We start from the raw sequence: 14,522 nt of genomic DNA, 5'->3' as shown, positions 1-14,522 counted from the left end.
AGGACTCTGGGATCATGATCTGAGCCAAAGGCAGATGCTCAACCATCTTAGCCAGCCATTCACCGGGGTTGTTTCCTTGAACTCTAAGACAAGGAAGTACAAGGAATTAATGCACATTTATTTAGGTATTGAATCTGTGTTATGAACATTTTCCATTAAATTTTTAATAAAACTGACATTAGTAACTCTATGAATTTTGAGGGAAATAGTATTTAATATTTTCATTGTAATTATTCCAATAAATATTAAAGACTCAAAATCCCCAAATAGCAGAGACCACAATCAATCAGTTGTTGTAGACATTACTTAGGAAGTGAGCCAGGAACCAAGATGCTGGCTGCTGAGTCTCTTAATGGCTGCTTTCATTTCCTGATTCCTCAGAGTATAAATAATTGGATTAAGGAGGGGGGTGATTATAGAGTAAAACACAGAAAGAAACTTATCTACAGAGTAACTATTGAATGGGAAAGCATAGATAAAGATAGTGGGACCAAAGAAGAGAGTGACCACAGTGATGTGAGCAGATAGTGTGGACACTGCCTTGGAGGATGCACTGGAGGGGTGCTGCCAGATGGTGACCAGCATGATAACGTAGGACATGAGCAAGAGAATGAAGCAGACCAGGGACAGGAGTCCACTGTTGGCAATCACCAACAGTTCTAGGATATAGGTGTCCGTGCAGGCAAGCTTGATGACCAGGGGAAGGTCACAGAAAATGCTGTCCACAACATTAGGACCACAGAAAGGTAAACCTGCAGTGAAAACCATCTGGCTTGTGGTATGTGTGAACCCAACTGCCCATGAGAGCAGTAGAAACACAATGAGCACCCTGCGATTCATGATGGTCTTATAGTGCAAGCGTTTGCATATTGCAACATACCTATCCATGGCCATAGCTATTAGAAGAGACATCTCTCCACCCCCAAAGAAGTGCATAAAAAACATCTGGGCCATGCAGCCCCACAAGGAGATGGTCTTGCGTTTTCTAAGGAAGTCTGCAATCACTTTGGGAGTTGCGGCAGAAGAAAGACATAAGTCAAAAAATGATAAATTTGCCAGAAAGAAATACATGGGGTAGTGAAGATGGTTATCGACTATCACAGAGATCACAATGAGGAGGTTTCCTACTATGATGGCTACATAGACAAGAAGGAAGATTGCAAAAAAGAATATTTGAATTTCTTGAGAATTGGAAAGTCCCAGCAAGATGAACTCAGAAACACTTGATCTGTTGTTCGGGAGATCATTCATCCTTTTGTATGAGTTTGTCAGAGGTTGCCTAGAAGAGGGAAAAACACACAGATGTCATAGGGACTGACAAGTCAATAAACAAGTCAATAAACCTGATCTTTACTTACATCCTGTCTCATATGAGAATCAAAGAATTTTGGAAGGCATCAACAAAATAGATTTTTATCTTTTTCAGGAAGTGCATTTATTAACACAGTTTGTGACATTCTCAGTATGCAGTAAAAAGTTTCCCATATTAGGGGCATCTGGGTGGCTCAGTCAGTTAAGCATCCAGCTCTTGGTTTCAGCTCAGGTCACGATCTCATGAATGGTGGGACTGAGCCCCTTGGAGGCTTGCACTGAGCCAGTGGAGTCATCTTCAAATTCTTTTTCCCTCTCCCTCCCCCTGTGCTCATCCTCTCTCTCTCTCTCAAATAAAATCTTTAAAAAAGTTTGCCACATCAAATAGTGCTGAAATCACAAAATCTACATTATGCTCCTTAAAAAGAACTGATTACAAACCATGAGCATATTGTGGCTAGAAGGTTGAATATGGAGACAGTTATATTATTAACTGAGATTAAAGCCTATTACTTTAGGCTTCAATGAGGAAAGATTAAGGTTTTTAGAATTGAATGACCCACATTGACTCTCAAAACTACTGATGTTCATCTACATATTGCTTCATGTCCCTTCAGTTCATTTGCTCAGACGTCAAGTGTATCCCATCTGTGCGTTCTTATCCATTGTTGCAAAATTGGATCAAATAACCATTTTTATCTGATATTTGTTTTTAAGTTGTATTTTTTCATGTATATGAGTATATAGAAAAACCTAAATCACTATTATTAAGACTAGTGAAGTTTACCGTTGTAGTCTTGTTCCACTTTCCTCCATTAGTGAGGGGTAAAGAGTAAGGTGAATCATTTACCTTTGTAAATGTGACTTTAAAAATTTTTAAATGTGATGTATTGTTTGAAGAGAGTACCATCTTTGGTTACTTAGCCTCCTTGGACCTATCCACCCTCATAATTATTTTCCTGAAAATTCTTTTAACCTTTAACTTTGTCAAGGATGGAAAAAAGTCATAGATATTATGCTACTGCCTAAGGTGAATTCTGCTAAGTGAAATGAACTATTAAAAAATGCACACATTTAAAGGGAATAGGTCAGCGCTCAATTTATATAAATTCACTTGTTTAAGCCCTTCCTAATTTTCTTGATTTTAGCTCTATTTTTCAAGTTTTATTCCAGGCTTGTTGTTCATCTCCAGTCCTTTCCTTGCTTCTTTGAAAGCCTAGACCCAGACCTAATGCAGATTGTCAGAAATGAAAATAAAATATACATGGTTTTGGGGTGCATTTTAAACTTTTAGTTACACAGTTCAAATCTGAAAAAAATATAGTGTATTTAGATAACCATAATAAGCACTTAGTCATATTCTCTTATATATATATAGTTACTATCACTAAGACACACAGTTATTGTAAATGGCCCATAATCTCCCATTATGTTTGACACCATCATTCAGAGTAGCATAAAAACTTCCTTCTTTCACAAGGTAATAGAACTGGAAATGGAAATCCTTGTTAGTTCTCATTTACAGATGTGAATGTGTATTTCTTTTTTGTGCTTCATACCCTTGCTATAAGATAATGATCTTACCTAAGCTATGGCTCCTGGACCTTTTGTATTTGTTTGAAGTATGAAGTAAGTACATTTGCAGGTGCACGTGGGTCTGGCAGAGATAGAGTCCTAGATAAGACGCTTCCTCTAAATTTTTTTTTTCAGCTTAAAAGTGTTTAACTACTTGGCCATTTTCAGACTGTTGGCATAGGAAAGTTGAATTTTCTCATACATTTTTCTAATAATTTCTAACAAGTATAATGATAGCATCAATATTTTATGAGTGGTGATATTCTATGATTTTCAAAGTCATGAATCAAGCACTTTATCCTTGCATTTCTATCATTTATCTCTCTTTTAAGATAATTGCATTTATAAAAACAATAAAGGAACTTTCTCGATCTTTCTGCTATATATAATTCAAAGAATATTATCATTTAATCTGATAAGGATAGCCAAACAATTTGATTTCTAGATTTCTTTTCTCTAAGCATAATTTAGTTGGCCTGGATTGCTGGGACTATTATCTTAATTTCCAGTAATCATTGGTATAGTGTTTCTGAATTTTGTATATTTTTTTTCCATTTCTGACAAAATCAGGTATATTCCAGTTTAATTTTCCCCTTTCAGCCCTCTCTTCAGTTATCTTTTTGGCATTTGTACTTATCACTTATGGACACATTTAAGGTTTATTAATGAAAATAATGAGATAGATGTGGTACGTACGGTAGAGTAACAGGTCAAGATTATGTAACCTACGAGTTTGCAGCTGTACTTCAGAAGTAACATCAATATGAAATGGATGCTTAATATTTCTCACCCAGTGATTTTATTTTCTGGTCTGAACTTCAAAAGACAGCAGTATATCAATGTATCCCTTGGTAGAAGGCACAAAGGAGAAACTCATTTGATTGTTTTAGATTCCTCAGAGACTACTAGTAAAAAAGTAATTGGGATGTTAAAATACACTTTTGACATTACAGAAATGAGACACCATTTTCATCTGCAAAATTGATAATACTTTAAAGACAATTTTCAATACTCTGATGAGCAGTGGAGAGATAGGACTAGAGTTGAATTATGAGAATTTTGTATGATGTTCATTCTTTTGTTGTAGTTTGTTTTCTATAGTAGACATTGATAAATATGATATTTAGGAAAATATATTCTAGATTATTTTAATTCTAAATTTTATTAAGGCTGAAATTTTCACATTTAAACTCTTACCTGTCTAGAATTTATTGATAAATAATGTGAGATAATTTTTCATCTTTGCAATTAAATAATAATTCACTCCACTAAGAATTTGTTATGCTTTCTTTATAACCTTTTAAATTTGCCAATAGATCAGGCTCTTCTTCAGGTGTGCTCATTTACTTTTTTTCCCCCCTGATAGTTTTTGAGGAGGTGCTACGTATTTTACTACTCATTATGTTTACAGTGTATTTCATGTATGGAAGGGCAAGTTTGCTCCCACCGCTTTATTCATTCACAGTTTTCTTGGCTAGTTTCATACGTTTTTATTCTAAATTAGATTTATTTTCTAATGTTAAAACAAGCTCCATTGATATTTCAATATCACAATATTACACTTATAAGAAAGGTAGAAAAATGAACAGAATTACGAAATTGAGTCTTTGATCCAAAAGGATGTTATGTCCCTCTTAATATCTGCCTACTTATGACACAGTAAAATTTTCTCATCTTCATTATCAACACGTTTTTTGTAACACATTTTTTTGTTATATGTAATTTTGCCTATTTCCTACTTTGATGCTTTCCTTAATGTGATCTTTTCCTTTATCGTAATTGATTTTATTGCTCTGGATTCCATTTTGTATAAATTTAAGTGGTAAATGGTATCATTGTGGAAATCTCATTTGTAATTTTTTCCCCAGTTCATTGTCTTCTTTATTTCAGGTTACTTGTAAAATAATCTACAAACATTAATAACATATTTTTTCTAATGCCTTTCTTGTGCCTTATGGCATTAATTAGAATTTTAGAGCAATGCTGAATAACAGTGTTGATAACTGGCTATTGCAGAACCTGTTAGTTTCCCAACCATGACCCTTCCTTCTTTCTTGAAAAAGAAAGCTCATTTTCTTGGGATCAGGTGTCTGTGCACTTCCATGGAGTTTCCAGCCCCATGCACAAAGCTGCTTCTCACTACCCTGAGCCAACCACAGTTCTTTATTTTCCTCACCAGTTTAGCAATGAGTCCAGACCATGTACCAGAGACTGCTGAGTAGCCAGCCTTCTCCCATTTTTCATTAGTAACAGACACCTGAATTCATTAAATGACATTGTGCAGCCTTCCTTGCAAGTAAAAGTGGCCAATAACATGAAAGTAAACAGTATTATTAGGCAGCTACTTGGTGAAAAGTCTTTATAGGGGCTGACTCCTGGGGGAGTTATGCCCTTTGTCTTTCCCCAACTCCATATTTTCTCAGGTCTAATTGGAAAAGTGTGAGTTTTTGTACTAATATTAAGTACTGTAAATGCTTAAAGTTTAATGCTATCAGTTAAATATTGTACAAACAGAAGGATGTTAAGTAATTACTCAAGTGACAAAATATCTGAGTCGCTAACAGGAAATGTTCAGGGAAACCAAAGACGAGCTGATGCAGGATAATCTCCCCACCTGAAGGTTTATAAATAGTCATATCTGCAAAGTTCTTTTTGCCATGTAAGGTAACATATTCACAAGTTCCTTGATTAGGGTGTGGACTTCCTTGGGAGACCATTATTTTGGTTATAACAGCTTATATACAAAAGATGGAAGTGTTGTGGTGCATTTTACTAGGAGAGCTAGAGCCAGGGAAGTGTTTCTGAGTTCCAGAGTGAACCACAGAAGTACTGCAGATGTTGGGGCCAGTTTGAGTGTGTGTGTGTGTGTGTGTGTGTGTGTGTGTGTGTGTGTGTTCTTTGTTGTCTTTTCCTCCCACTGTATGTTAATCTAACAGTGATGCTCATTTGTAACCATCTGGAAGTCAAGTGACTTAGAGTCCTGGAAATGCAGTCCTCGTGGATTAGGGCTGCCTATAATACAAAACAAATTTGTAGGAATGAAAAGAATGTATTGGAAAGAAAATGGACCTATAATGGCACACATCCTTTTATTACTCAGTCTTTCTGGAATACAAGCGTGGTGTGTGGGATTTTTACAGATAATTTGTGACAAATTACTAAAAAAGAGTACACACAGGAGATTTTGGAGTGTCTGTAGATACCGTGGTACTACTATATCAACATTGAACCAAGATACTATTTGTTTTACATTAGAAAATAAACTTCTATCTAATTTAACTGTAACACTATAATCCTGGTTGATTACTAGCAGACCAACAATTTTAGTCAAGGACATGTGATATATAGTTATTTACAGGGAAGTTAAGTGAAGTTTTCAATATTCCTAAGATAGGGCATAAGGAAAACAACATTTTCTCTTCCCAGATTAAGTCACTGCGAAGAATAAAGTGTGAGGACAAAAACCTCAACCATTGAAGATGGTATGGTCCTGCTGCATTTGTGAAGATTGGGGGAGTTTATATAGGGCAAGTATGCTGAGACATCAGCTTAAATGTTAAAGTATTGCATCTTGTACCTCAGTCACTATACCACTAAGAAGAAAGCATAATGTCTGGTAGTCCTCTCCAAGTTCTAGAGGCAGTATACTCTAACATGTATATATTACTTATTTATTGATTAAAATGAAGGTTCTAGTTTTTGTGAACTTAGGTCAGGAAAGCACCTTAGCAGACTTAGTACAGAGTGAAAGTAGCCTTACCACTAGGGCCATATGTCCAGGCAAATTCTACAATATTAAAGCTATCTATGCTGGGAAACCATTTATAAGGTTTTCCATATCCTAATAGGAGAATCATAATGTAGTTTTATAAGATTATGTAGCATGGCCATGCCGTGTGCAGCAGAGAACTGTACATGAGTTGGAAATCAGCTCCTGGTAGTCTGCTATGCCCATGTAGGAATGGATCATGTGACCATAGAACTTCAACTGACTATTGAGATGGAGCTGTTCTTCATGTTTGTGTTCTTTTATATTAAGACTGACTAGAGAGCATCACAATTTTAAAATTGGATCCTTCTATCTTGGGATGGCATCCCCTAGAGTGCAGCATACACTCTTATTTAATGACATTATATGTATTTTGCTCCCAATAAGAAGAATCTGCAGGCTTTTTAGGATAGTCCCCATTCTTCATTCCCCATAAAACAAATGTAGAATTTATGCTTTCTTTTTCCACAGCTTCAGGCTCCCTAGTTCCAGAAGTTCTGGGATGTTTTCACCAGTGATGCAGTAAAATTTCTATTAACCTCAAGCTCAGTCACTTTTCAATTTTCTTTCCCAGAGACGTAAAGCCAAGGAAAGGTGTTACCATCATGTAAAGGGTAATTTACCTTATCTCCCGAAGAGGTAGTACTGCTACTATACAATGATTAAGCAGGATCATGGAACATTTTTTTTTAATCCAAATTGAAGTGTGGAGTTGAACTCTCCTGTTTCTGAGGTGAAAAAAATGCATTGGATGGCATTACTTACGGAGATGACATTGAAGAAGAAAAGATTAGTGAACACGAAGACATAGCAATAGCACTATACAAAATGAAACATGAGGAGAATAAAAATAATTTGTATTATATACATCTCTTTAAAAGGTAAAAGACCATACACAACAAAGATAATAACAATATATTGTTGAATATATTATCTCAATGGATAATAGTAGACATTAATATAAAACAACACAAACACCAGGATCAAGAGAAGGTGAGTGGAAGTATACAGTTAAACTTTCATATATGATACCTGGAAAGATATAATATTGATCTTAGACTGTGATACAGTAAAATGTTCAGTATGTATTTGTAACCATAAAATAAACACTAAAAACCTCAAGAAAAAGATAGCTAAGAGGTCAATATTATTAATATGAAAAAGTTTAGCTAAATAATAAGTAGAAAGAAAGAAAATATAAATGACACTCAAGTATCCAAGAAAAAAACTGAAAAAAAAACCATATGAAACAAATATAAAATAAAAGCATTGTCAATTTTAACTGAAATGGGTCTTTTATGATATATATAAATGAACTAATAACCTATTTAAAGGCAGAGATTATTGTATTGGATAGATATATGTTGCATACAAGAAACTACCATTAATAATAAAGACCTATATAGATGAAAAGTAAAAGGGTAGTGAAAGAAAAATTACTTTAATATGTTCCTATTAAACCAGATTGTGTTGTTTCAATTTATTCTTTCACTGTAACAAATTACCACAAACCTAGTGACTTAAAATAGCAAAAATTTATTATCTTACAATTCTTTAAGTCAGAAGTCTGGTCCAAGTCTCACTGGGCTACACTCAGGTGTTGGCAGAGTTGCATTCTTTTCTGGAGACTCTGTGAAAGAATGTTTCTTTGCCTTTTCCAATTAAACCAAAACGAAGCAGAAAATGTGAAAATATATAAATATAAAACATCTGACAAGAAAGCAAATTTTAGTCCAATCATATTGATAATAATCCTATTACATGTCATTCATTTTACAGGACTATCGTCATATATATATATATATATACACACACACACACACACACACACACAAACCCAACAAGACATACTACTATTTTTTGTACAGTCAGTATTAGTACATACTTATTTACATATATCAACATATTTGACAAGCTACTACATTCCTTTTTTGGCCTTGAAATGTACCAGTTCGTAAGATCTTTGTACCCTTGTACTGGTCATCCTCTCTTTCTAGAATTATTTGTCCCCATGTAATTCCATGGGTATTTCTTTCAGATTGTCTGGTTATCAGCTAATCACCACTCTAAAAGACCTTGCTTAACAACCAAAAGCAAAGTAACTACCATCTCCCAGCCAAACTCTATCAGAACATTAGTTTTTATTTGCTTCAGAGCACTATCTCTTTTGGATCTTATGGGTTGTTTTCAATTTAATAGTTTAATCTGTGTTTATCTACCTGAAAATAACCCCAAGAGACCTGGAATCTTACCTGCCTTATTCACGTAGCTAGAATAGTGCCTGAAAATTGCAAGTACTTAATAAATGTAGTATTTGCTAAAATAACTGAATGATTCAGTGCATTAAGGAGTAAGTGATATAATCATTTCCAACTGGATTTTCTCCTTTGTTGCTTGTCTCATCTTCTATTTTGCTCAGCAAACCATGTGACGACTCAGTAACTTCTTCATGGAAGCTTTCACTTCCTGATTGCGAAGGGTATAAATCACAGGGTTCATCAAAGGAAAGATGACTGTGTGAAAGAGAGAAACCACTTTGTCAGCTGGGAAGGCTCTGAATGGGCGAGTGTAGATGAAGATGGCAGGTCCAAACATCAGAAACACAATGATAATGTGTGTGGTACATGTAGAAAGAGCCTTATTCTTCCCTTCAGAGGAATGTCCCTTCACACGGCAGAGGATGACCGCATAGGAGGCCAGAAGTCCCAGGAAGCAGAGCAGGGTGAGCAGGCCACTGTTGGAGACCATCAGGAGCTCCACCACAAAAGTGTCTGTGCAGGCCAGCTTGATGACCTGTGGCACATCACAGAAGTTACCCAGCTGGTTGGGGCCACAGAAGGACAAGCGGAGAATAAGGGCTGCTTGTACAATGGAATGAGTAAAGCCCCCAAGCCACAGAGCCAAGAGCAAGGCATAGCAGACTCTAGGGTTCATGACAGTGGAATAGTGCAAAGGATGACAGATGGTGACAGAGCAGTCGAAGGCCATCACAACAAGAAGGAACATCTCCCCTGCCCCCAGGAAGTGCAAGAAAAAGAGCTGAGTGATGCAGCCTCTGTAGGAGATTATTTTCTTCTCAGAGAGGAAGTCCACCAGCATCCTGGGAGCCACAATGAAGGAATAGGATGCATCCAGGAAAGCCAGATTTCCCAGAAAGAAGTAGAGGGGGGCTGTGAGGCCAGGGTCTGATCTGATGGTGAGGATGATGAGGAAATTTCCAGGGAGGATGATGAGGTAGAAAACCAAAACTAGCACAAAGACTAGGAGTTGAGCATGTTGAGACTGTGTTAGACCAAGGAGGATGAATTCTGTCACCACCGTGCTGTTCTCCCTCACCATCTCCTCTCTGTCTGCAGAATAAAAAAGTATTATCTGTTATAACCACCTTTCATCTTCTCCATAGCTCTTCTCCAGATAAATACATTTACCACATGCAACACTTGCCTACCTGAAAAAAATGCATGTCCCGTAGGTGTCTTCTGTTTTGCATTGACCCTTCTACCCTCCATTTCTTGATCCCTCCCTAAGGCATCATTCTCATAACTACACTCTCATTCCCACTTAACCATGTGCTTTTATATAATTGTGCTCCTCCAGGACTCTGGGCTACTTTGCTTGAAGAGTAGTCGAAATTTCCTGATTAAAACAAAACTTAACCATTATTAAATTTGTCAGATGTGTTATCTTAGTTAGCTGTGGTGCACTGTCTCTAACGTTTAGATTTATTGCTGCGTTTTTGTCGCTTCTCTTCATTCCCATAGAGCAGAGTGCTTTGCAAGTGCTTCTTTCCTTTGGCTTCTGTAGAATCCCTATTCCTTGATTGATATCTCTATGTTTTGTTTTCTAAATGTGTGCCTTATTTGTTCCTATCACACTGTTCTGCTTTGGCAGCCTTGTGCACTTTTGCTCCAAACTGACTTAGGGTCTCAAACAAGAATCCTACATTCTCCTTACATAGAGGTATCCCCTACATACATCCTTGGTTGGGTCCCAATCCTGAATCTGCTACACACCCTGTTCTTAAATCCTAATGAATACTAATCCATGTTTATTTGCTTGCCATAACCTACTTTTCCCTCAGATCTCAGAATGATAGTCAAATGATATCCCACCCACAAATATTTCCATATAAAACTTATCAGAATATATAAAATATTTTTAATATCTCGACTAATATAATCAAAGCATGATAGAGTTGGAATTGGGTATATAGAACATATAGTATGACAGACTCTTTGGATAAATGAGAAAAAGCAATTGCAGTTAAGACTTTTAGTTTTGCAATTACTTCTCTTCTTCATTCTCATTCACAAGTGGAAAGAAAAATATTAGGTGTGCATTCCTCAAACTAATTAGGACATTAATAGTCATCATCCATCCATTGGCATTACTTTATTTAGGCTTCTAATTAATCATAATTTTGCTTGCATAAATATTTCCCCTTTTCAGTCTGTAATCTGATCTAAATAAGAGTTCTATTTAGAATTATGTTTGTAGTTATTTTCTAATTTTCATATTACTATAATTGTAGAACCATATTTTATAAATAAATACTCATTGCGATATCTGTACGTGTTTGACTGTTGACATGAATGATTTTAAAAATGAAAGATTGTAACTGCAAGACAATACTATAATGTGATATATAACTATATTTCTCTTGATTTTGAATTACATGAAATAGTTGTTTTTCAAAAGTACTATGAATACAATGGAATACAGTTTGTCAATAAAGAGGAATGACATATTGTAACATGCTACAACATGGTTGAACTCAAAAACATTATGCTATGTGAAAGGAACCAGTCACAAAGGACTACATATTGTTTGTTTCTTGAAAATCTGTAGACATGGCTAATTAATAGAGGTTGGAAGTAAAGAGTGGTTGCCTAGGGCTATGGGTAGAATGAGGAGTGACTGCTAATATGAGTTTTCTTTTGGGGTGATTAAAATGCTCTAAAATTTATCATGGTGATACTTGCATAACTCTGTAAATACACTTAAAACAATTGAATTATACAACTTATGTTTGTTGTAAGGTAAATGGTAAATTTTATGCTATGTTGATTATATCTCAATAAATCTCTTTTTTAAGATTTATTTATTTAAGAAAGATAGAAAACGCATTTGGGGGGGCAGACGGAGAGGGAGAGAGCATCTTTAAGCAGACTGCTTTGCTGAGCATGGAGCTGGACAAAAGGCTCTATCCCAGGAGACCAAGATCACAACCTGAGCCAAAACTAAGAGTTGGTTGCTTAACCGACTGCACCACCCAGGTGCCCCTCAATAAGTCTTTTATTTTGTGTGGAGGGGAAAACTGGAGAAAGAAAAAGTCCCAACTGAAATTTGACAGAAATTTTTGATAACATTCCTGGAAAAAAAATGTAGGAAGAGAGGAAAAAAAGGAAAAGACTAAAGAAAAATCAACCTTAAAAAGTCCGTAAACTCCTGGGAAATTTAGGCAAAATGCTGGTATTTTAGGGCACACTTACTAGGAAACATCAGAACATATGTTCTATGTGACAAGTAACATTTGTAACTAGCAGCTAAATGTTATGGAAAAAGATTTATAACACATGGGCACATATCTGTGCATAGAGATACTTATTCACATATGTATAAACACACACATAGTGAGTCTAAGAAACAAAACAAATGAGGGACACGTGGGTGGCTCAGTCGTTAAGCATCTGCCTTTGGCTCAAGGCATGATCCCAGGGTCCTGGGATCGAGCCCCGCATCGGGCTCCCTGCTCCGCTGGGAGCTTCTTCCTCTCCCACTCCCCCTGCTTGTGTTCCCTCTCTCGATGTCTCGCTGTCAAATAAATAAATAATTAAAAAAAAAAAAAAAGAAACAAATGACCAAAGAGAAAAAGAGAGAGAGGCAAACCAAGAAACAGACTCTTAACTGTAGAGAGGAAACTGTTGGTTACCACAGGGGAGGTGAGTAAGGGATGGGTTAAATAGATGATGGGGATTAAGGTGTGCACTTGTTGTGATGAGCACCAGCCCTTGTATGGAAGTGTTGAATCATTATATTGTACTCCTGAAACTAACGCTACACTGTATGTTAACTAACTGGAATTTAAAAAAAAATAAAAACCTAAAAACAAAAGAAATAGGAAAAAAAAAGAAAAAGAAAAACACTTCTGGCATCCTTGAAATTAGCTTAGGAGCTTCCTGCTCTCTTTTACCCAGTATGCCTCCACATTCACTTCTTATTCTGTCTATAGAAACCTTTACAAACCTGCTCTTAGGAAAGTAAGTCAATAGCTCCTTCTGCCTATTCTTAGGTTTTGTGCTTTCCAGGTGCTCACTGACAGTTATTTCTTGCTTCTCTGGATTGGCAATTCCAAGCCACAGAAAGCATTCTAAGAGTTACAATCTCCCTCTCTTCCTCTGCTTTTGTTTTTCCAGATCCACCTCTATTCCCTATTACTAATAGATGGAATTGCATACCAATTCCCCCCTCTTTAATCCACTTTCTTCTCCCTTCCATTTACATACCTTCTGTTCCTGTGATTCTCAAATTGTGCTCATCACAGAGACTGAGGACAGACATGCATCAGATGAACATTACTCTGCATAAAATGAATTCTTGGGAAAAGAAGCCCAAAACATTGGCTCTCACAGAGACCAGTGTTTTGCTCTAATCAGAGAAGGCAAAGAAGTATTGTCAGTGTAGGCTAGGATAGAGACCTGAATGTTTTCATCATCCCTAATCTTCCTTGTTATTTCAATTGATACAAAAACACATCTGGCATTGAAGATGTGTAGGTGGAGAGAGGGCTCATATCCTCCGCTGTTTCTCAGAGTGCAGACACACAGCATCCACAGGCCACACTGAGCATGCCTAGATTCCAGCTGCTATAGATCAGCTCCTGGAACCAGGTGTTTGGGGACTGACCACCTTCCTAACATCTCCTCCTTCATCTCTCCCCATTCATTTCCTCTTGCTCCTTTTTTATTTTTCCTATTTGTCCATTCTCTTCCAGCTAATTCTATTTTATACACTCATTTTCTCAGTTATTCTTTTTACATTTGCCTTATCTTTTATTCCTATATTTTTCTTGCAATTTCTCTCCATTGACCTTTTGCTTTTCCTTCCTCATTGCTCTCTTATCATTCTCTTTCTTTCTCTCATTTGCCCACATTCTTTGAGTCTTACTTCATTTTCATTCTGTTTTATGCATGTATTCCACTTCATTATATTCAATGCCTGTTTTTCCATTAATTCTGAGACAACAGATTATTTTTCTCCAAGGTAAAGGGAGCACGGTACATGATTCCTAAGTGTTCCATTCCAATGGATTTTTCTACAGATAAGAAAGCTTGACTTGCTCTTCACTGCTAAGACTTTGTTCCTGGACATCATCCTTTTTGAAATTGACTTAGTCTTGCCCACTCATTAATTACTTCACATTCTCTCAAATATTTTGTCTAACCCATTCTGACAAAATAAATTGATTTGTGCTCTAAAGTAAATATCTTTAAAACCACCCTTGCTAACATGAATCCTTTTAATGGATGTTTGAAAATGACAGTGTGGTTTCTGGGGCATCTGGGTGGCTCAGTTGGATGACTGGCAGGCTCTTGATTTCGGCTCAGATCATGATCTCAGGAACGTGGGTTTGAGCCCTGAGTAGGGCTCTGGCCTCAGCGGGGAGTCTGCTTGAGATTCTCTCCCTCTTCCTCTGCCCCTCCCCTGGGTGAGCATTCTCTCTCTCTAAAATAAGTAAGTAAATCTTTTAAAAAAATAAAATAAAATGACAATGTGATTTCTGACTCTGTATTCATACCCTTTTTAATTTTTTCCCCTTTTTAAAAAAGATTTTATTTATTTATTTATTTATTTATTTATTTATTTA

The 14,522-nt window shown here is 36.3% G+C and overlaps 2 protein-coding genes across 2 annotated transcripts; both read right to left on the bottom strand.

The window, feature by feature from the left end:
- Nucleotides 1–306: 306 nt before the first annotated feature.
- LOC103656626 (olfactory receptor 4K13-like) lies at nt 307–1,421 on the bottom strand. Its single transcript, XM_008684031.2, has one exon. The coding sequence runs from the start codon at nt 1,249–1,251 to the stop codon at nt 307–309; it is 945 nt and encodes a 314-aa protein (XP_008682253.2). The 5' UTR covers nt 1,252–1,421.
- A 7,649-nt stretch (nt 1,422–9,070) lies between these two features.
- Nucleotides 9,071–10,761, bottom strand: LOC103656614 (olfactory receptor 4N5-like). Its single transcript, XM_008684021.1, has one exon. It carries the CDS (start codon nt 9,992–9,994, stop codon nt 9,071–9,073), a length of 924 nt encoding a protein of 307 aa, XP_008682243.1. The 5' UTR covers nt 9,995–10,761.
- Between the last annotated feature and the right edge of the window lie 3,761 nt (nt 10,762–14,522).

This window comes from Ursus maritimus, unplaced genomic scaffold (assembly GCF_017311325.1).
Source record: "Ursus maritimus isolate PB19 unplaced genomic scaffold, ASM1731132v1 scaffold_39, whole genome shotgun sequence".
NCBI lineage: Eukaryota > Metazoa > Chordata > Mammalia > Carnivora > Ursidae > Ursus > Ursus maritimus.
Note: the sequence above shows the minus strand (reverse complement) of the source record. Positions and strands in the feature narration are given on the sequence as shown.